This window comes from Symphalangus syndactylus, chromosome 17 (assembly GCF_028878055.3).
Source record: "Symphalangus syndactylus isolate Jambi chromosome 17, NHGRI_mSymSyn1-v2.1_pri, whole genome shotgun sequence".
NCBI classification, from domain to species: Eukaryota; Metazoa; Chordata; class Mammalia; order Primates; family Hylobatidae; genus Symphalangus; species Symphalangus syndactylus.
The window spans coordinates 62991379-63012425 of NC_072439.2; the positions used below are offsets into that span (position 1 = coordinate 62991379).

At 36.9% G+C, this 21047-nt stretch overlaps 1 protein-coding gene across 8 annotated transcripts in view; it reads left to right on the top strand.

Annotated features, from left to right (window-relative positions):
- PPM1L (protein phosphatase, Mg2+/Mn2+ dependent 1L) overlaps positions 1 to 21047 on the top strand; it is a 316391-nt gene that overhangs the window by 198415 nt on the left and 96929 nt on the right. For all 8 annotated transcript variants that reach the window (XM_063620390.1, XM_063620389.1, XM_063620394.1 and 5 more), the window contains one exon: positions 17540 to 17714. In XM_063620390.1, the coding sequence (XP_063476460.1) occupies positions 17540 to 17714 (175 nt within the window). The remainder of the gene's footprint in view (positions 1 to 17539; positions 17715 to 21047) is intronic.

A 21047-nucleotide genomic window follows, 5' to 3' on the forward strand; every position in this document is an offset into this window, starting at 1 on the left:
TCTCATGATTATGCGGTTCCTGAAAAATGACAGTTTTGAGAATCTAAAGTTGCTTAAGTTAGTTTTTTATGAGGTATTGCCAATTGCTCATTGTTTTTAGAATGCTTAATAACATTTTTATTTTTAATCTTACATTAAATAAAGCAGCTGCCCTTTATAATGTCTGGCTGTATTTTTACCCATCCATTTTCTCTGAGGACTGCTACCAGACTACAATTTCTAAGACTCTCTAACTTTTTAGGTTATATGGTCAAGTGGAAAGAAATAAAATGCTTAAGAAAAATATCTGGAGTGTTAGAATTTTTAAATCAGAGCTATTTCAAGGTGAGGACGATGATGTGCAGCTTATTTTTGTACACCACAAATTTAACACAGTGCCCATACATGAAAGCACATAATAAATGCGAGCTAAAAAATTAATTTTATATATTATATATGTTATATATTATATATTATATATTGTTATATATAATATATATTGTTATATATAATATATATTATATATATTGTTATATATAATATATATTATATATTGTTATATATAATATATATGTCGTATATTATATATTGTTATATATAATATATATGTCGTATATTATATATTGTTATATATAATATATATGTCGTATATTATATATTGTTATATATTATATATGTCGTATATTATATATTGTTATATATGTCGTATATTATATATTGTTATATATAATATATGTCGTATATTATATATTGTTATATATAATATATGTCGTATATTATATATTGTTATATATAATATATGTCATATATATAATATATGTCGTATATTATATATTGTTATATATAATATATGTCATATATTGTTATATATGTTATATGTTATATCTAATATATATATTAGATATTATATCTCTCTCTCTCTTTCTCTCTCCACTGATTTTGTTTTAGTTTGGCCATCCATCTGTAACAGTGTTTGGCACATGTTTTCTGTAAAGAGCCATGTGGTAACTATCTTAGGCTTTGCATACCATCCAGTCCCTGTCTCAGCTGCTCAACTCTACCATTGTAGTGCAAAAGCAGCCATAGACAATATATAAAGAAATGGGCAGAGCTATGTTCCAGCAAAACTTTATAAAGACGGATGTTTGGGCTTCAGTTTGCCACCCTGAATTTAGACCAAGGCTCATAAAGAGGTCTCATCTTATGTGCTAACTTTGATTGATTGGTGGCTGCCTTGGAATACTGTATTGAGAAGGATTCTCAGGGTCAATCTAGGTTCAGTGGTAAATAATTCATTAGTTAATGGCTGCCATAGGCATTGTTTTGATCTTTCCTATAATTTATTTTGAGGACACTGTGACTTGTGCAGATGGTTGCCTTTATTTCTTTGCATTGGGTGCCAAGAAACTCAGAGTTACTTTTTAATCATCTGTAACAAATATAGTTGACCTTTGAACAACCTGGGTTTGAACTGCACAGGTCCACTTACACACAGATTTTCTTCTGTCTCTGTCAATCCTAAGACAGCAAGACCAACTCCTCCTTTTTCTCCTCCTCCTCAGCCTACTCAACGTGAAGATAACGAGGATGAGACCTTTACGATGATCCACTTACACTTAATAAATAGTAAATATATTTTCCTTATGATTTTCTTAATAACATTTTCTTTTCTCTAGCTTACTTTGTTGTAAGAATACAATAGATAATACATATAACATACAAAATATGTATTAATCAACTATATATGTTATTGGTAAGGCTGTCATTCAACAATAGGCTATTAGTAGTTACATTTTGGGGGAATCAAAAGTTATTTGTGGGTTTTTGACTGTGTTGGGGTTAAGGGTCAACTACGTATGTAACCCCATGTTGTTTAAGGGTCAATTGTGAAATAATAAAGCACATATTTTGCATCTAACTTTATCCCTAGCTTCATCTCAATTTTACCATCTTACTTTTCTTAGCCCAGAGTTCCTAAAACTTGCCTACATAAAATATTTATGAAACCATAGACTTTACCAAAGAGAAAAGGCTTACTGGGGGTTTGCAAGGACACATCTGCAAAACATTGATAATCATACCTACCTTGCAGGGTTGGTGAGAATTAAATGAAGTGATTAATAGAAAATACCAAGCACAGTACCTGGCACATAGTAAATACTGCATACATGGTAGCTATTAAATGTATGCCTTCAGAGAGCTCCGCCAACCCACCTAGAAGGGTAAATCACATTACATATGATTTCTCCAGCCCTCCTTGCAGGTAGGTGGAACACCCCTGAAGATGTAAAAACTCTTTCTGGATTACCCAGATTTCATCCTGTGGAACTGAGTCCTCCCTGTGGGAAATACTAGGCCACCCTATACATTTGAGTATTTTTTTTTCCTACTCCTCTGTTTGCGGGGAACTTTCTGTGTGGAACAGGACCACGTATCCACACAGGAAAATAACAAGGTGGGATTTGGAGTGGGGAGACCATTGGGCTTCTTTCCTTTGCCTTTGAAAGTGCCACTTTCTTGTCATACTGGGCAATTTCCATCAATTCTTAAAAGTTCATTTTAATTTTATGCACTGAGTTTTGAGGCAAGAATTTTACAACTTGAGATGAATGATTTGAAGTTAGTTGATGCTTATCAATTGATGCTGTTTTAGCCCACAATTCCCTTCATAAAATAATATCTTTTCTGACTTAAAAAATGACTAGTATAAGACACCCAGATATGTTACAATTCTACATGCTATAGTGAAGAATCAAAATGGTATACATTCTACACTTGAGAGAAATGTGAAAGGAGAGTTGCCAACACTAAAGAAAAGCAACAGCATGAGTAAGAAAGAGAAAGAGTGAAAAACACACAAAGTGTTAACTGGCAAGTCAGGAGCTCGTTAGGCCTAACCTTGTTCTTAACTCAGACTCTTCATCATAAACCCATTTTAATGAAAAGAAATTCAGAAACTAATTTTTCCCCACAACAAATAGAAAGTTAGTATTGGTTTTAGTTGGGCAAATGTGGTGATATTTCTCCCTTCCTTAATGTTCCTCAGTAGTCCCAATGGCTGGTATCTAGACCTCAGAGCAATTTTGAAGCCTTTTCTCCTGTAAAATTACAACTTCTATTCACCCATGGCTCTAATTTATCCATTTTTGAAAATTCATATCAATAAAATATACTGTTTTTCCTGTCTATGTTAGCTTCTTCTTGCTCCTTATCCCTTTGTCTATGAACCTCCTCATCATTTTTTAGATCTTGGCTTTACATATCTCTCTCTGGAAACCCTCTTCTCCCTATTCCTCCTTCACCCCCAACCAGGCTATTTAGGTTCTTTGTTTTATCTCATCAAAGAATCTTGTTCATTTCTATCTCCCCACTAGACCATAAGCACCATGAGAGCAGGGACATGTCTACTTCTGCCCACTCCCCAAGAACAGCTAAAAGGGCACATCTGTCTATGTAGCAAAATAGTGGGAAGATTCATGGGTAGTGGTGACAAGCCCTCCGAGCCTGGTAATAGCTGGTTGTCCAAGATAGAATCTTAGTTCAACTTTAAATTTACCTGCAGACCCACTTAATTCCCCTGTAAATTTAACTGTTAGTCTAAGAGGGACAGCTCTTTAGACACCAGGAAACAACCTTTATGTAGAGAGTAAAAAATATTATTTCCATAATTGGCCCAAAAGCAGCCATCAATTAAGAAAGCGTTCAAGCTCAACACCTAACCACCCAAAATTCTAATCACACCACTGAACTCCTCCATCACATTGGACTAATCTATTACTTTATAGAAGCAATAATGTTAATATAAATAACAATTTATCTCTAGCACCTAGCACAGTGTCCAGCACATAGTCGACATCCAATAAATATTAATTAAAAGGATATACTTCTAGCTTATGACTGTGTGACTGCCCATCCAGCTATTTTCTTATGGAGTTGAAGTCAGACTTGGGAAAAAGATATATTTTTCTCTGTAATGTTCATGAACTGTATGCCCATCCAAATTTTAAAATATGTCATTTTCTATTTACACAAGGAGGTGCAGTCACTGCTGAAACTATAGCTTTTCCACACAATTAGGTATCTCATTTTTCTCTTGCTAAAATAAGATACCCTTTCAAACCTTGTTTGCATAGTTATGCAACACTGCTGGTGATGCTGAGTTCCTTTCCCTTCTGCTATATTTTGCTGCAGCTTTCCAGGATTCAAAGTCCCACTTGCAGTCCTCAGGAGCGGGGGTCAGGTCAGTGTTCTTACCATGCCTGGGATGGTCAAGAGGAAATCATTGTGTTTTCACAGTGCTTTGCCACAGGTCATTTTGTGGCCTGTTTCACGCAGCTTGCTGAGATTTGCCTGATTGCCCACAAGCTGTTGGGAAAGGATTCCAGGTGCTCCCTTGCATTAGAAGTACACAAGGTCGGTTAGTTTGCTTCAGGAAAGGGCTCAGCCTTTTTGAAGCTGAGCAGACTAGCAATTTTGTATGATTAAAAAAAGCCTGTGGCACTGAGGGTTGAAAGGCCATGTAGGAATGTCATTGCATATAGTCAAGGTTTTCCCAGGAATTAAAAATGTTTATTTGCCAAACTCTGTCTTGGGGGATGCAGAAGGACTGTTCTTGTGGAGGGTCTTGTACAACCCTAGGTGTACATCAGAATTTGTTATAAAGCTTTGTAAAAATACACATGCCTAGACCTTAGAAAATTAGAATCTCTAGGGGGTAGAATCTGTTGTTTTTCACCTGTTAGTGAGCCTGTTAAAATACAGCAACCATTTAAAAAGTAGATTCTAGAGTCCTACCCTGAAAAAAGTTGATCTACTAAATATGGATAGGCCCCATGAATCTGCATTTTTAAAGAAGGCAATCCCCTCTTCCACCCTAGGTGACTTAGAAGCAGTTGGTTGGAATACTAGCCGTGAAGAAACACTGATGAAGCCCAGTGACCTAATTTTGCAGAAAAAACTGAAGCCCTGTCCTAGTGCCCTTCCCCTGTATGGAGCTAATAAGGCTTCACCATGACCCTGTTTATGAGTTTTATACCTGTATTCCTAAAATGAGACATTAGATACTGTGTGTGTATTTCTGGGAAGAGGATTTGTTGCTCTCAAAGATTTTTTAGTCGGGTTGAAAATAATACAAAAATATTTGAAAACACAGTTTTATCATGAGATACAACAGACTGTGGCTCTGTCCAAACCAGCAGTCCTTGCAAGTGGGTTCCTGTGGTATTAAATAAGGTGTGATGCTCGGCACATATATATAAAATAGTATGACATTTATATGATTTATGGCAGAAGAGAGGCAAATGTCAGAGTGATAGGAAGAACCATTGTGGGCACGGTCCCTTTTATCTTTCTTTGTGGTCATGTAGAGTTATCACTCATAGGATATTAAGCCTGGTTTTAAAGCACCCATTCCCCATCCTTTTCTGCCATCATGCCTACGTTGGACTAAGCGTGGGGGAAACCCACATAGGTGAAAACCTTCTGTCCTACCTGCTAGTTGCCCACAAACTAGTGGGAAGGCAAATAGGTGACTAGATAGAGACACTTTGAAGTGGTTGAGAGCTGTAACAGAGATCTGAACATAGGACATTGTGGTGACAAGTGGGAAAGCAATTGCTTTAATTCTGAGAGACTACTTTTGCAACCAAGGTGATGATTCCTATTTGTACAGAAGTTTTAAAACTATATGTATGCAGTAGATGCTACTGAATTTGGTTCTTTATTTACCTATATGTGAGATACAACAAATTAAATTTGTGTCATTAGGTTAGCCTCAAATAAGCTTTGATGGCAGGTCTCGAAGCGGAAGCCAGAGACAGAGAACAGTAATTTAGAACTTCAAGGAGCGCAGATCTTTGTGTTTTCCTCCACACAAAGTTAAATTTCAGAGTAGAGAACATTTGTCTTTCTTTATCTTCATTTTCATACTTTACACTCCATTCCCAGGAGTCTCCTTGGGTGCCTTATTTCTTGTCAATCCACCTCCTTGTAGGTAAAAATCTGATCAACTTCCTTACACTAAGACTGAATATTTACTTAGTATACTACTCCTCCTTAAAATATTTACCTTTTGGTAGGTGAAGAGCTGGCATTAACCAAAGATTGAAGCTATAATGATAGAATTTCAGGCATCAAAAAAGGGAAAATGATTTGGGGGTGGGGATCTTTTTGGGGTTACTCATATCACGCTAAATAAGGCAGTTACCAGCTCCCTGGACAGCAAGACCAGGCCTTCTCCATACCCCAACTACACATACAAGGAGCCTTAATCTAATACGGGTTTTGAAGGCACTTCTTAAAGTCATGTCAGATTGGAGACAGAAGCCCAACTGGCATTCGTGTGGAGCTTCCCTGCCACCCTGGCCACACCTGCCTTCTGGAGGTCCACCCTAAAAAGCCTGGTAGGTAGCTGCAGGGCAGAAGCCAAATGAGGCCCAGTAGGAGTTCTCTGGCGCTACTCCTATATAAATAGTGGTTGCTAGCCAAAGAACATTTTTATCTGACCATGTTTTGGCTACCTCCTAAGCAGCTGCTCTACTGTCATAGCTTCAGAGTTCTTTTTGATTAATAACTCATGAGTGTTTTATAATTCACTTCTACCAGTTCCACTGGCTTCCTGAATTCCCAAGGGCATTTTCAGTTAGCATTCCACATGGAACTTTCTGGAATACATTTGGATAGCACTAATGGAAGTTAATATTTCTGCAAGCTCTATAGCCCAAGATTCAGAAAGGGAAGGGAATTTTATCAGTAATTAACCATAATTTTCTCTGAATTATGAAACATAGTTCTCTCTGTAAACAAATATTACTTTTCATTTTTCTTCTATAGATCTCAAGTGCATAGAATGTGAAACATCTTCTTTCTGTAACCGCAGAAAAGACAGGAACTCACCCATCACAAAATTTAGCCAGACTGCTTTGGCTGAGTGCCTCTTGTTTTCTCCACAGATTGATGAGAAAGTCCGACATGAGGCTGTTTTTATGTTGCTATCCCTCAGGGGAACATAGATGTGTATTTGTGCTTTAAAACAAAAACATCATGAAACTAGTATAAATTATTCCCCCTGAATCCCTTAACCTATCCCTGGAATATGTGTAATATTGATATTTGTAATATGTGCAAAGAATTCATCATCGCTGTCGCGGTAGGGAAGTAAGGTCAACTTTTTGTTAAGACTATAAAGCAGATACATTTTTTAATCCTTTAGAGTTTGAGGGTAGATTTTGATCGAAATAATAAGATAAGGAAAATGGGCCACATAGCTGAATAATGTTTGATAATTTGGCAAAATTATGTTTTATTGCAATTACAGGGTAAGATCTAGAAAAGAGAGGTAAGTTAGTTTTTATGTACAAAAGCATCCATCTGCAATTAGGGAAGCCATCATACAGAAAGTGGGATTTGAGTGATATTTTCACACTCTGGCACGCTTGGTGCTACCACATGAATATAGTGTCAGATTGAATATGAATTAGATGAATGATAAAGTTATTCGAGGTTTGTCACATTAGGAATTCCAAAGGAATTGTCTGGGATAATCTGTAACTTAGTAGTCCATCGCTTTAATGCTTAAACTAAATGGGAACTTTAGCCTTCATATTCAGCCGGTTAGATGACTTCAAGTCTTTCACACACTGAGTGTTATGCCCTCTGCGGCAGTCGCTTTACCACACGACTAGCATTTGCACGTCTGCAGCTTTGGTTCTCCAGAGCAATGTTAAATCTCTGTAATAGGTGCAAGATTTCATTTTTATGCTCCTGGTTTAAGCCTGGGACTTTTTCCTGATGCCATCTCTCTTGAAGGAATCAAATTTGCCTTCTTGAGGCAGAATTATGAATTCAGGAGTGCAAGATGGTCATCTCAAAGACACTTTTCTTATTTGAATAACCTCTCCAGGTTAGAAGTGCCAAAGACTAAAAATGGCAAGAAATGACACTCTTGGCAGGCATGAGAGAAGAATAACTGCCTTGCCTTATGTTCTCTTCCTGGTGGGCAAGGGCACTCACTCTGACTTTATTTTAAAGTGCCTGGAGCCAAAGAGCAGCTGTCAAAAGTTAATGATATGTTACCATAAGAAAGATGGATTCCAAGGTGAAACTAAGTAAATTAACATGTGGTCTGTGTGCTGGCTGCTGCCAGATCAGCAAACACACATCCCCTTCTCTTCAAGGGCAGGGAAACCTTGCCTGCAATAAAATATTACTCCCTTCTCTCTTCTTTCTTGCTCTGGTGTGAATTTCGAAGGATTCCCATGATAATCTCTCCTTTATCTTATGAATAACTTGTGATCATCCCTCGGTGACCATTTCCCTAAATTCAGCCCATTTTCTACACAGTATTTGCAGAATCGATTCTCATCTTACTTCCCTTGTATGTCTTCCTCAGTGCCAAAGTCTCCTCACAGGAGAGGGCCACTGATCAGATGTCCTTAAAGCCAGATCTAGCATCTTATTGTATGATTTATCAGTGTTTTTAAATTTATCAGTGTTAAATTTACTGTTGACATGAGTGCAAAGGTCAGCCCTTTTGCTTTTGTCCCTTTTTTTTCCAGCTTTAGAAGGCTGTGTCCATTCACAGTCAACACACATAAGTGAAGCAGAAGCCCTGTGTGTTTTTTAGGCATATATGTGGTGTAAACATAAATTGAAAGGCACTGCCATCAATTATTTGTCCCATTCAGTTTAATGGAGCTTGAGGGTTTCTCTCTCTTTTCAGATTATAATTGTGTGTGTTCGTGTGTGTTAAATAAAATGGAGGGGGAAAGGTAATTTATAAAATTGTGAAATTTGAGGGGTATTAAAATTCTTAAGCTTTTTATCTTGGCAAAGCACTCTGTAGACCATCCATGAGGCAAAAATCCCTTTTCTTCTTAAGATGCATGTCTGAGGTTTTGAAATCTTAAAATCTCAACTCTTGATTTTTCAGTTACTTGGAAATTGGGTCTCCATATCAGGACCAACATTTACAACATACTTCATTACAAAGTTAATGATAAATCCCTTTCTTGGTTTAAAAAATACCTTCTAAAAAGAATTTATTGAGTATAGAGGCACTTTCTTTTTGATTATCATTACCTAAAACTTCGTAAAATTGCTTACTATTCACTAAGTCTTAGAATTGGTAATAAAATAGAATATTTGTTAAAAAGTGAAGGAGCAAAAATAAAAAACTCACACAACCATGACATATGAATTATTAAGTAAAAATTATTATGTGATGAAGCATATTTTCATAGTTAAGGACATTAGAAGACTGTTTTTATTTTAAGTCCACTAAAAGTCAAAATGAGTAACGTAACAAAATGAGTAAAGTAACTTGACCTTGACACTTTTTTTTCCCAGAGAAATATACTAAAAATGATTTGAAACATAGCTCTAGTTTACTTGTGATCTTTTTCTAATGGCAGTTCTATTAGAATTTAATTACATCACTTATTATCTTTCCTTGAAGAGAAGCTTTTGGCTCCCTGGAAACTTGTAAGTAAGTTTAATACCTTTTCCTCACAGAGATTTTGGAGGGGTCATCGTGATGGTGGTGGATATTCCCTAAAATATGGAGAGATGAATAGTTTTCAGGCTTACTGTTAAATTTTCAAGAGTAAATTTAATATGTTGTGTAACTTTATTCAGTTTTTCCGTTGCTTTTAACAGCTTTGCCCTCAGCTTTAGCTTCCAGTTACACAGCATTGAAGGCATGTTTTTCTTTCCCATCTGTTGGGAAGCTTTGCTCATGTGTTCTTTTGTTCTATTCTGGGTTTTATCCCAGCCTGGGGCTGCTTTACCTTGTAAAGAAGTGACCACAGTAGGCGTTGCCATCTTTGTAAGAAATTATTTTTTTTCTAATTTAATAGCAATTTGTGTTTCCTGCTCCAATACTCACTGTATAACTGAGGATAAGTTTCTTAACCTCTCTGAGTCTGTTTCTTCATCTGTAAAAATCTATTAGGGTTGTTGTAAGGATTACATATGCTAGCACATTTAAAGCATTCAGCACAGTGCTGGCACCTAGAAATACTGTTTTATTTTATAAAATTTGGAAAACTTTAGAGAGAAAAAATAAAAATCACCCCAATTTTTATTACTCTGACATAACTAATGATATACATTAATTTAATTCACCCTTTTTTTTTCCTCACACATGAGGTATACAAACTACTTTGTAATCTCCTTGTTTTTGAAAATGTCTCACCCTGTCACTCAGGCTGGAGTGCAATGGCAGCATCTCAGCTCACTGCAACCTCCACTTCCTGGGCTCAAGCAGTCCACCCACCTCAGCTTCCTGAGTATCTGGGACCACAGGTGTGTGCCACCACGCCTGGCTGTTTTTTTGTATTTTTAGTAGAGACAGGGTCTTGCCATGTTAGCCAGGCTGGTCTTGATCTCCTGAGCTCAAATGATCCGCCCACCTCAGCCTCCCAAAATGCTAGGATTACAGGGGTGAGCCACTGTGTCCGGACTTAATCTGCTTTTTATTATGAATATTTTCCTACATAATTTAGTACTCTTTTATAACACAATTTTTAATTGCTTATTCTGTTGATAGTTTCTTTTGCTGTGTGGAAACTCCGTAGTTTAATTAAGTCCCGTTTGTCTATATTGTTGCTTTTGCCCTTAGGGTCTTCATAATCAATTCTTTGTCTAGGCCAATGTCTGAAGAATATTTCCTAGGTTTTTGTTTTCTCTCTCTTTCTTCCTTTCTTTCTTTCTTTCTTTCTTTCTTTCTTTCTTTCTTTCTTTCTTTCTTTCTTTCTTTCTCTTCCTTCCTTCCTCCCCTCCCCTCCCCTCCCCTCTCTTTCCTTTCCTTTCCTCTCCCTCCCTCCTTTCTTCCTTTTCCTTTCTTTCTTTCCTTTCTTTCTTTCTCTTTCTTTCTTTCTTTCTTTCTCTCTCTCTCTCTCTCTCTCTTTCTTCTTTTTTTGATGGAGTATCACTCTGTCATCAGGCTGGAGTGCAATGGTGCGATCTCTGCTCACTGCAACCTCTGCCTTCCGGGTTCAAGCGATTCTCCTGCTTTAGCCTCCCGAGTAGCTGTGACTACAGGCACGCACCACCATGCCCAGCTAATTTTTGTATTTTTAGTAGAGACAGGGTTTCACCATGTTGGCCAGGATAGTCTCAATCTCTTGACCTCGTGATCTGCCTGCCTCAGCCTCCCAAAGTGCTGTGATTACAGGTGTGAGCCACCGCGCCTGGCCTTCTTTTTAAAATTATTTTTTAAAATTGGTCTTTAAATTCTACCAGAATTATTTCCTGATTATTTTTCTGTGTTCCCCTCCTATCTTAATTTCTCTCCCTAAAGGCTGTTTAGCACTTAACATAACTCATGCATTAAATAAATATATTAATTTATCTCAGGATTCATGCGTATTTTTGCATTACTTTGTAAAATGTGTTTTTCTAGTATTTCATGCGTGTTTCGTCTGCATATTAAAATTGCAGTTTCCTTTATGGTAAAGGCTTGTTTTCCCAACAGTTCAAGCCTAATATGTATTACTCAGCAGACAGTCAATAAATTAGAATTGGCTGGCTAACAAGTTTTCTTTTTTTTTTTTTTTTTGAGACAGAGTCTCACTCTGTCGCCCAGGCTGGAGTGCAGTTGCATGATTTCGGCTCGCTGCAAGCTCCGCCTCCCGGGTTCACGCCATTCTCCTGCCTCAGCCTCCCATGTAGCTGGGACTACAGGCACCTGCCACCATGTCCGGCTAATTTTTTTTGTATTTTTAGTAGAGACGGGGTTTCACCATGTTAGCCAGGATGGTCTCCATCTCCTGACCTCGTGATCTGCCCGCCTCAGCCTCCCAAAGTGCTGGAATTACAGGCATGAGCCACCACGCCCGGCCAAGTTTTCTTTTTAAGATGAATTGTGAAACATTTAGCAGATCTTGAAATATACTTTTGCACCACCCCACCTGAATTCTTTAATATGTATTAGTTCTTAAACAATAGACCATATAATAGTAAATAGATTTTAGCCTAATGACCAGCATCAGCATTCTACCTACATTTCCAGAATTTAGGTTCTTAATCATTCTGCTTCTTTTCATTTATCCTTCTTACCCACTGAGTTCTTTTTATGGAGTTTACTGTAACCCTTTAATGTCTTCCAGACTAACGCTAGAATGGGTAATATAAATATATGTAAATTCTGTAAAAAGGCACATTCAGCACCTTTTATACCCTGCCTTGTAAGTTTTTAGCTCATCTTTTTACTCTAGCTGTTGCCGAAGCCACCATCTTTTCAGGTCTAACTGAAGGGAACCTGTGAACTTTTTTGCACTTATCTTCCCTAAGATTTCTCTTCAGCCATTTAGGATATGTCTGGCTAAACATAAAGCTGAAAGTCTAGGTGTAATTAACATCCTGCAAGGCAACCTTTAACTCAGGTGTACAGCTCTGATGTACATTACACATGATTCCTCAAAGAGTCCCTAGAAGAATCAGTCAACCCCATTGCCAAATGCAGAAATAAAGGCAAGAATGGAGAAGATCAAATGATTAAGGAGAGGAAAGCATTAAATAAAGCCTCATGCAGCTTTAAGTGTGAAACACATAATTTGCCGTTTTGGAGTGTGAATTATGATTGGGTTTGAGCTGTTTACTTTTCTAAAACAATGGCATGAAAGAAAATTAAAGACCAAGAATAGTTCCATTTGCCAGTAGAAAACCAGACTTTTATTCTCTATCTGAAATTGTGAAAGGAAGATCTGTATGCAGGAAAGAATTAGGAACTGTCATAACATTTTCTCCCAAGCTATCTGAAAGTACTTGATTTTTGCATAGTGTCTAAGTATTGAGCTTCTGTGGTACCAAGCATCGAAGCAGATGTGGGGGAACACAGTAATGTGTAAGATACAGTCCTTATTTCCACCAGATGGAGGAGCTAAAGTACCTATACCTGTACAAACACGAAATAATTGGAAAGCTGTTGGATGCTCTTAGATGTTCAAGTTAGGTTAGGCAATACTAACAGTATATACATGGCATATGAGCCAAACTTTGAAAGATATGAAGGATTGACTAAAACCAATAAGAGACCATGAGTATTTGGTTTTCTGTTCCTGTGTTACTTTGCTAAGGATAATGGCCTCCAGCTGCATTCATAAGCCTGCAAAGGACATGATCTCATTTTTTTTATAGGTGCATAGTATTCCATGGTGTATATGTACTACATTTTCTTAATCTAGTTTATCATTGATGGGCATTTAGGTTGATTCCATGTCTTTGCTATTGTGAGTAGTGCTGCAATGAGCATATGCGAGCATGTGTCTTTATAATAGTATGATTTCTGTTCCTTTGGGTATATACCCAGTAATGGGATTGCTGAGTCAAATGGTATTTCTGTCTTTAGGTCTTTGAGGAATCACCACACTGTCTTCCACAATGGCTGAACTAATTTACACTCCCACCAGCAGTGTAAAAGTGTTCCTTTTCCTCCACAACCTTGCTAGCATCTGTTATTATTTGAATTTTTTTTTTTTTTTTTTTTTTTGAGACAGAGTGTCACTCTGTCGCCCAGGCTGGAGTGCAGTGGCGCAATTGCGGCTCACTGCAAGCTCCGCCTCCCAGGTTCACCCATTCTCCTGCCTCAGCCTCCTGAGTAGCTGGGACTACAGGTGTCTGCCACCACGCCCGGCTAATTTTTTGTATTTTTAGTAGAGACGGGGTTTCACCATGTTAGCCAGGCTGGTCTTGATCTCCTGACCTTGTGATCCGCCCGCCTCAGCCTCCTAAAGTGCTGGGATTACAGGCGTGAGCCACCGCACCCGGCCTCTCATTGTGTTTTAATTTGCATTTCTCTAACAATCAGTGATGTTGAACTTCTTTTCATGATTGTTGGCCGCATGTATGTGTTCTTTTGAAAAGTATCTGTTCATGTCCTTTGCCCACTTTTTTATGGGGTTGTCTTTTTCTTGTAAATTTGTTAAAATTCCTCATAGATGTTGAATATTAGACCTTTGTTAGGTGCAGAATTTTCAAAAATGTTCTCCCATTCTGTAGGTTGTCTGTTTACTCTGATGATAGTTTCTTTTGCTGTGCATAATCTCTTTAGATTAATTAGATACTATTTGTCAATTTTTGCTTTTTTTGCGATTGCTTTTGGTGTCTTCAGCATGAAATCTTTGCCCATGCCTATGTCCTGAATGGTGTTGCCTAGGTTGTCTTCCAGGATTTTTATAGTTTTGAGTTTTACATTAAAGTCTTTAATCCATCTTGAGTTAATTTTTGTATATTGTGTAAGGAAGGGGTCCAGTTTCAATCTTCTGCTTATGGCTAGCTAGGAATCCCATGGTGTGCTTTCAATAATGTAGAGTACATCAATATTTGTAAAATGTGAATTATGGAACTATTTCCTGTACCTCATAGGCATTTCAAGGAAAAATATTAATGACAGATATTACACTGAGTAACAAGGTAGTGTGAGTTCAAAAATAGTTATTGTGCAGTGTGTCTCTTCATTTTCCAGTGTCAGGGAAAAAATGTTATTAAATTCTACAATTAAATATGTTGCACAAATGTGCTGTGTCCATTTACATTTTATGGAATAATTTCATTTGTTCTGCACTAGCTGGCTGGCAGAGAAATTGAACAATGTTTGGTGATGTTAAAGTTGTAATTTTGTCAGCAACAGAATTAGGAAATATAAATCTGAAACTAAAATGTGTTGTGTTACCTTTGGCTACTCTAGGGGCTAAAATATAAGTTTTCACCACCACTTCCCAGTGGACTTTTCCTGGGAAGTCAGTTGTCATTCTTCTGGCAAGTTTCTTTTCATCCTAAATTGTGTTAACATTTAAAGAGAAAATCATGAAGGTTATAAAGAAATATATTTTAGGGTATGTACCCAAAGGAAAAGAAGTTATTTTATGAAAAAGACATGTGCATGTGCATGTGTATAGCAGCACAATTCACAATTGCAAAAATGTGGAACCAACCTAAATGCCCACCAACCAACAAGTGGATAAAGAAAATGTGTTGTATTTACACCATGGTATGCTACTCAGCCATAAAACGGAATGAAATAATGGCATTTGCAGCAATTTAGATGGAGTTGGAGACCGTTGTTATATGTAAAGTAACTCAGAAATGGAAAACCAAATATCATAAAGTCTCACTTATAAGCGGGAGCTAAGCTATGAGGATGCAAAGGCATAAGAATGATATAACGGACTTTGGGGACATCAGGGGGAGGGTGGGAAGGGGAAGAAGGATAAAAGACTAAATATTGGGTACAGTGTCCACTGCTCCAGTGATGGGTGCACCAAAATCTCAGAAATCACCACTAAAGAACTTATTCATGTAACCAAAAACCACCTGTTCCCAAAAAACTACTGAAATAAAATTTTTAAAAACCAAATACATTTTAAAGACAATTTTTAAAAATTACAATAGTAAGAACATGGAAACAATACAAAAATGTGGAACGTAGAAAGTATTGTCTGTGCGTGGTTGCTCATGCCTGTAATCCCAGCACTTTGGGAGGCTGAGGTTGGTGGATCACCTGAGGTCAGGAGTTCAAGACCAGCCTGGCCTACACGGTAAAACCCCGTCTCTACTAATAATACAAAAAAAATTAGCCGGGCATGGTGGCAGGCGCTTGTAGTCCTAGCTACTCAGGAGGCTGAGGCAGGAGAATCTCTTGAACCCAGGAGGTGGAGGTTGCAGTGAGCCGAGATCATGCCATTGCACTCCAGCCTGGGCAACAAGAGTGAAACTCTGTCTCAAAAAAATAAAAATAAAAAAATAAAGTGTCTTCCACAGTTGGAGTATATTCTTCCATATCTTCTCCTATGCCTATATGATAATACTAAATACATTATATATATATGTGTCACTTAATTATGCTCATATATATGTATATATATCTTGTAGGATATAGTATACCTGATATTCTGTGACTTTGATTTTTAACCTCAACAATATATCATGGTATTCTTCCTGGTCAGTACATATAGTCCTATCTCATTTTTTCCAAAGGCTATAGAGGATACTACTCTATAAATGAAAAAAACTGAACCTCTGTTGATTAGCATGTATCATATGTGTATATATATATATATCAGTATGTATGTTTAATGCATACTTATTTTAAGTTGTACAATTAATAGCTGTACAGAATTTTAAAAATTGATACATTGTAACTTTACATATTTATGAGGTACAGTTTGATATTTCAATACATGTATATCTTGTATAGTGTTCAAATCAAGGTAGTTAGCATATCCCTTACCTCATTCATTTATAATTTAGTTGTGTTGGGAACATTCAAAAACCTTTATTCTAGCTTTTTTGTAATATATGACACCTTACTGATAACCATAGTCACCCTACTGTGCAACATAACACTACGGGTTCTTTTTTCTGTGTAGATGAGTCTTTGCCTTATTCTAAGCAAAGATTATCCCAGAGACCATCTTTTAGGTTTTTTTTTAGCAGTTTTTTTGGTGTGTGTTTGTGAAGTTTTATACTGGTTATGAATATAATTTTGAACAATATATGGTGGACTTCATTGATTGATTTATTAACCTTAGACACTATGTGAGTAAAGCAGGACTGCACTGCAAGGAGATGCTAAACTTTTGACATTCCCAAGAGAGAAGTTTTATAAATTTCAGAATTCTCCTGATTTATGCATGCCTCCTGTCACTTAATTATGCTCATAAAATTCTGCTTAACTAGCACTGGGATTCTCAACTTGGAGAGAAAAGAGTATGCTACCACTGCAGCCTACCAGAAGAACATGTCAGAATCTTTGGGAAAATCTTTTCAAAATATGCATATCTTCCTTCCTACCCCCAAGTGGAACATGCTTACCTGATTGAAAATCACTGCATGTAATTAGTTGTTACTAATTGGAATGTAATTATTTGGGAGTGTGTTGTACAGATAGTGTAAAAGCAAAAAACAAACAGCAACAACAACAACAAACTTGTCAAAGTAAGAATTATGTATATGTAAGCTTAAGGCATTTAAGTGGTGAAGTTTTTTTTTTTTTTTTTTTTTTTGCCCCAGGTTAAGGGGCATTGTTTTAAATCTCATTTTCTGTTTATCCCATTATTTCATTTTCAGCCCTAGCAGAGGACTCTCCTTTATAAAATTCACTTTACAAGAGTTCTTATGTAAACATTAATGAGTAGAGACTAATAAAACAAAGTAGGGATGTGGATACCATAGCATGGATGGGGTCATTGCTGAGATGAGTGACTGTCTTCTGCATAGTAGACAAGGGCAAGTCAAATTTGTATCCAGCAAAATCACTGTCAGGGGCCTTCAGTTCACTATAATAGTTGAAACTCTGAGCACTAAATCTGTGAATATCTAACCAAATCTATCATCTTTTATACCTTTAAACCTAGTAGAAAACTCTTAGAGGTCTGTGATTCTGTCTATTTGAAGATCACCTTACTGGGTCCAGTGGATACTAAAAATGACAATGACAAGGACATGCTTGTCTGGAGGGTTGGTTTCACAGTGCTTTGAGCTTTCTCTATAGCACCTGAGGGTAAGTAAAAAGTCTAAGAGAAGAATTTCTAATGGAGTTCTCTGACTGTTTTGTCTGCAGACTGCAGCTGAATATGTAAAATCTCGACTCCCAGAGGCCCTTAAACAGCATCTTCAGGACTACGAGAAAGACAAAGAAAATAGTGTATTGTCTTACCAGACCATCCTTGAACAGCAGATTTTGTCAATTGACCGAGAAATGCTAGAAAAATTGACTGTATCCTATGATGAAGCAGGTATGTTTGTTTTTAAAACACACATTTTTTTTTCTCCTTGCAAAAAAATTTCATTATAAACCTTGGTTAAACTTGGTAAAAGGTTAAGGGCAAACTAGATTCAAAGTTATGTAACATGGACTAATAGTAAGTTTCTTCTCTGTAGTTTTAATCTCAAGATGGTCAGAAGATTCTGAAAAATGGATCTTAAATATCAAATACCTTTAAACTTTTGCTGTTTTTTATTGGGATTTTTTTGGCCTTTTATTAACCGGGTACTCCTAAAGTGTTATTTCAACTTTGGATAGCAACTGAAAACTTTTACATCCAAGAATCCAAGAAATGTTATTCGATTCAAATATTTGTGTTAATATTAGATATTTTCTTTTCTAAAGAGGTAATTTTTTTTTCTCAAACTGTTAAGCTGATCATTGCTTTCTTTTCCTTAGCGACTGAGACACTACCACATCAGAGACATCATCTCACTGCCTGCCATAGGTTCTTCCCATCCAAGGGAGCTTATTAATGAAGTCATGGACAGATCTCCTTATAACATTATTTTAATCTATTATATGGTCTGTCAGCTAAGACCCAATTTTAATGAAATTAGTATAGTATTACTTGGAATTATGAAAATCTTTAATAAAATTAAACGTAAGCAGCAGAAATACCCTGATTAAAATTGCTATACCTTTCCACCTCCCTCTCTCAAAAAAATTGGAGGAAAAAGTATAGGAAAAAAGGTTTCTAATGGTCAAATGTTAATGGTATTAATTCTTACATTAATGCCAAGAACTTCTGTCTCTATTTTTACAAGTATTTTTTAGCGTGCATCTTATTTTCTTCATCAGAATCTATGCATGCTCAATACTTTCTTACCATTTGATTTCAAGTTCAAATAGCAAACAGAAGAGCAAATTAAACAAAACAAAACATTATACTACATTTTCCTAACCCCTTAAACAATATTTCTAGTTGCTAAGCTGCCCCCATGTATATTCCACCCTTTAACCCCTTCACCTCCCTCTCAAGCAGGATCTGTATTTCCAGTTTTGCCCAGGACATCTCTGCTTTCTCTTATTCTTCTTTGCTTTTTTTTGTTTTCCAGACACGTTGGCTTTCTTCTGCTTAGCATTTTTGTTAGTTTCAATATTCTTCTCATTGGAATTCTTATTCATCTCTTCTCTCATCCTTAATGGAATAAAGTTAGGTTTTGATCAGTCCCAACCAAAATAATATTTAAATATTCATAGCATCTTATAGATCATAAAACTCATATAGTCCACCCACTTCTTGCCCCATGACAATTTTATGGTGAGAAAACAAACCCATAGACTTGCCTGAAATAATGCAGTTACTTAGTTGAAAAACTGGGATGCCAACTTCCTAATTACTAATCAAGCTATGCTTTTACTACACTAATGCAGGTTCTCATTTGCTCGGTAAGCAATTGTTGAATGCATGGCAATATACTAGGCTGTTGAAGGAAAGAGAAAAGCAGTGAAAACATGCAAAGGAATCTGAGATGTAGAAAATAGATCTTGCTTAAAGTCTTGCTGGGGGGCTAAAACATACATGTATGAGCTCTAGAGAAAAATTTCTGAGGAATTTGGGACTAACTCTGTAATATCTTCAAAGTTATTAAAGTTAAGATGAAATGTGGAGTAAAGAAATAGTGGAAATGGCTGAAATTTTCCATGAAATTCTGTAGAGGGGGCATTATTTTAAACCTTGAAGGACAAATGGTGGGCATGTATTTGTGAAGAGAAGGGGGATGCATTCTAGTGGTTGAAGGGGCACAAGTAGACATCAAGGTGAGCATGAACATTAGCTGCAATCACCCGCCACTCAATTTTTTCCTGCTTCAGGAATAATTTTCCACTCTCCTGCACTGTTGTTGAGCAGCAACTGATCCTCAGAGGTATGCTTACACATGGCTTTTAGGGGCAAATAGTTTGGCATAGAATTAATCTGTCAATAAGCCCTGTAGCATGAAACAGTGGAAATAAACACAAGATTGAGAGTTAGAGGATCTAAGGTCTAGGCCTTCCGCCGGGTTAATACTGGTGTGATCTTCAGCAAATTAACCTCTTAGAACCTATGTTTCTTCATCTGTAAAATTTGGCTAATATAATCTCACAGGGCTATTATAATAAAATATTATGTTTGGGGAAGTCCTTAGAGATCATATTGCAAATGCTAATTAATGCCACTAGTGATGAATGAGAACAGATTTGGACCTTGTCTATCCCTTAAACCAGTGTAAAGTACAGCTGACCCTTGCACAACATGGGAGTTAGGGATGCCAACTCTCCATGCAGTCAAAAATTAGCATAAAACTTTTGATTCCCCAAAAATCTTAAATACTAATAGCCTATTGTTGACCAGAAGTCTTACTGATTACATAAACAGTCAATCAACACATATGTTGTACGTTATATGTATTTATATTGTATTCTTATGACTAATAAAGCTAGAGAAAAAAATTTATGAAAATCATAAAAAAGAAAATATATTTACTATTTATTAAATGGAAGTGGACCATCATAAAGGTCTTCATCCTCATTGTCTTTACTTTGAGTAGGCTGAACAGACTGTTGAAGAGGAGAGGAGGAGCTGGTCTTGCTGTCTCAGGGGTGTCAGAGACAGAAGAAAATGCACATATAAATGGACCCGTGCAGTTAAACCTATGTTGTTCAAGGGTCAGCTGTATTCTAACTTAGTCTTTTCTTGGCATGTAGTGTTTGGGAAGGCAGAGGGGAAGTTTTTAAAGTGATCTTCAGAAGCTTTGAAAAGTCTAGCAACATCTATTTGATAAAACACTCGCTCTGAGCTCAGTTTGTCTTTGGTCATCTCTGCATGAGGTGATGCAGGGCAGTGGATGTGGGAGGGTAGGTTATGTGTATGCATGAGTGAATACTGTGTTTTGCTGTGTGAATACTGTGTTTTACTGTGCATGCATGAGTGAATACTGTGTTTTACTGTGTTTTGCTGTGTGTTGCAAAACCAAAAGTCACTACCTCCTCCTCCATAACCCATATGTTAATTATTTCAATCAAAGAAAAGAAAAAATATTACTATTATAGCAGAAAAATACATCATCATAATAGAAAAGAATTAGGATAGAAAATTGGTAGTAGTAGGCTGGGTGTGGTAGCTCACACCTGTAATCCCAGCACTTTGGGAGGCCGAGGGCAGATCATGAGGTCAGGAGATCGAGACCATCCTGGCTAACACGGTGAAACCCCGTCTCTACTAAAAATACAAAAAATTAGCCGGGCATAGTGGTGGGTGCCTGTAGTCCCAGCTGCTCGGGAGGCTGAGGCAGGAGAATAGCGTGAACCCGGGAGGCAG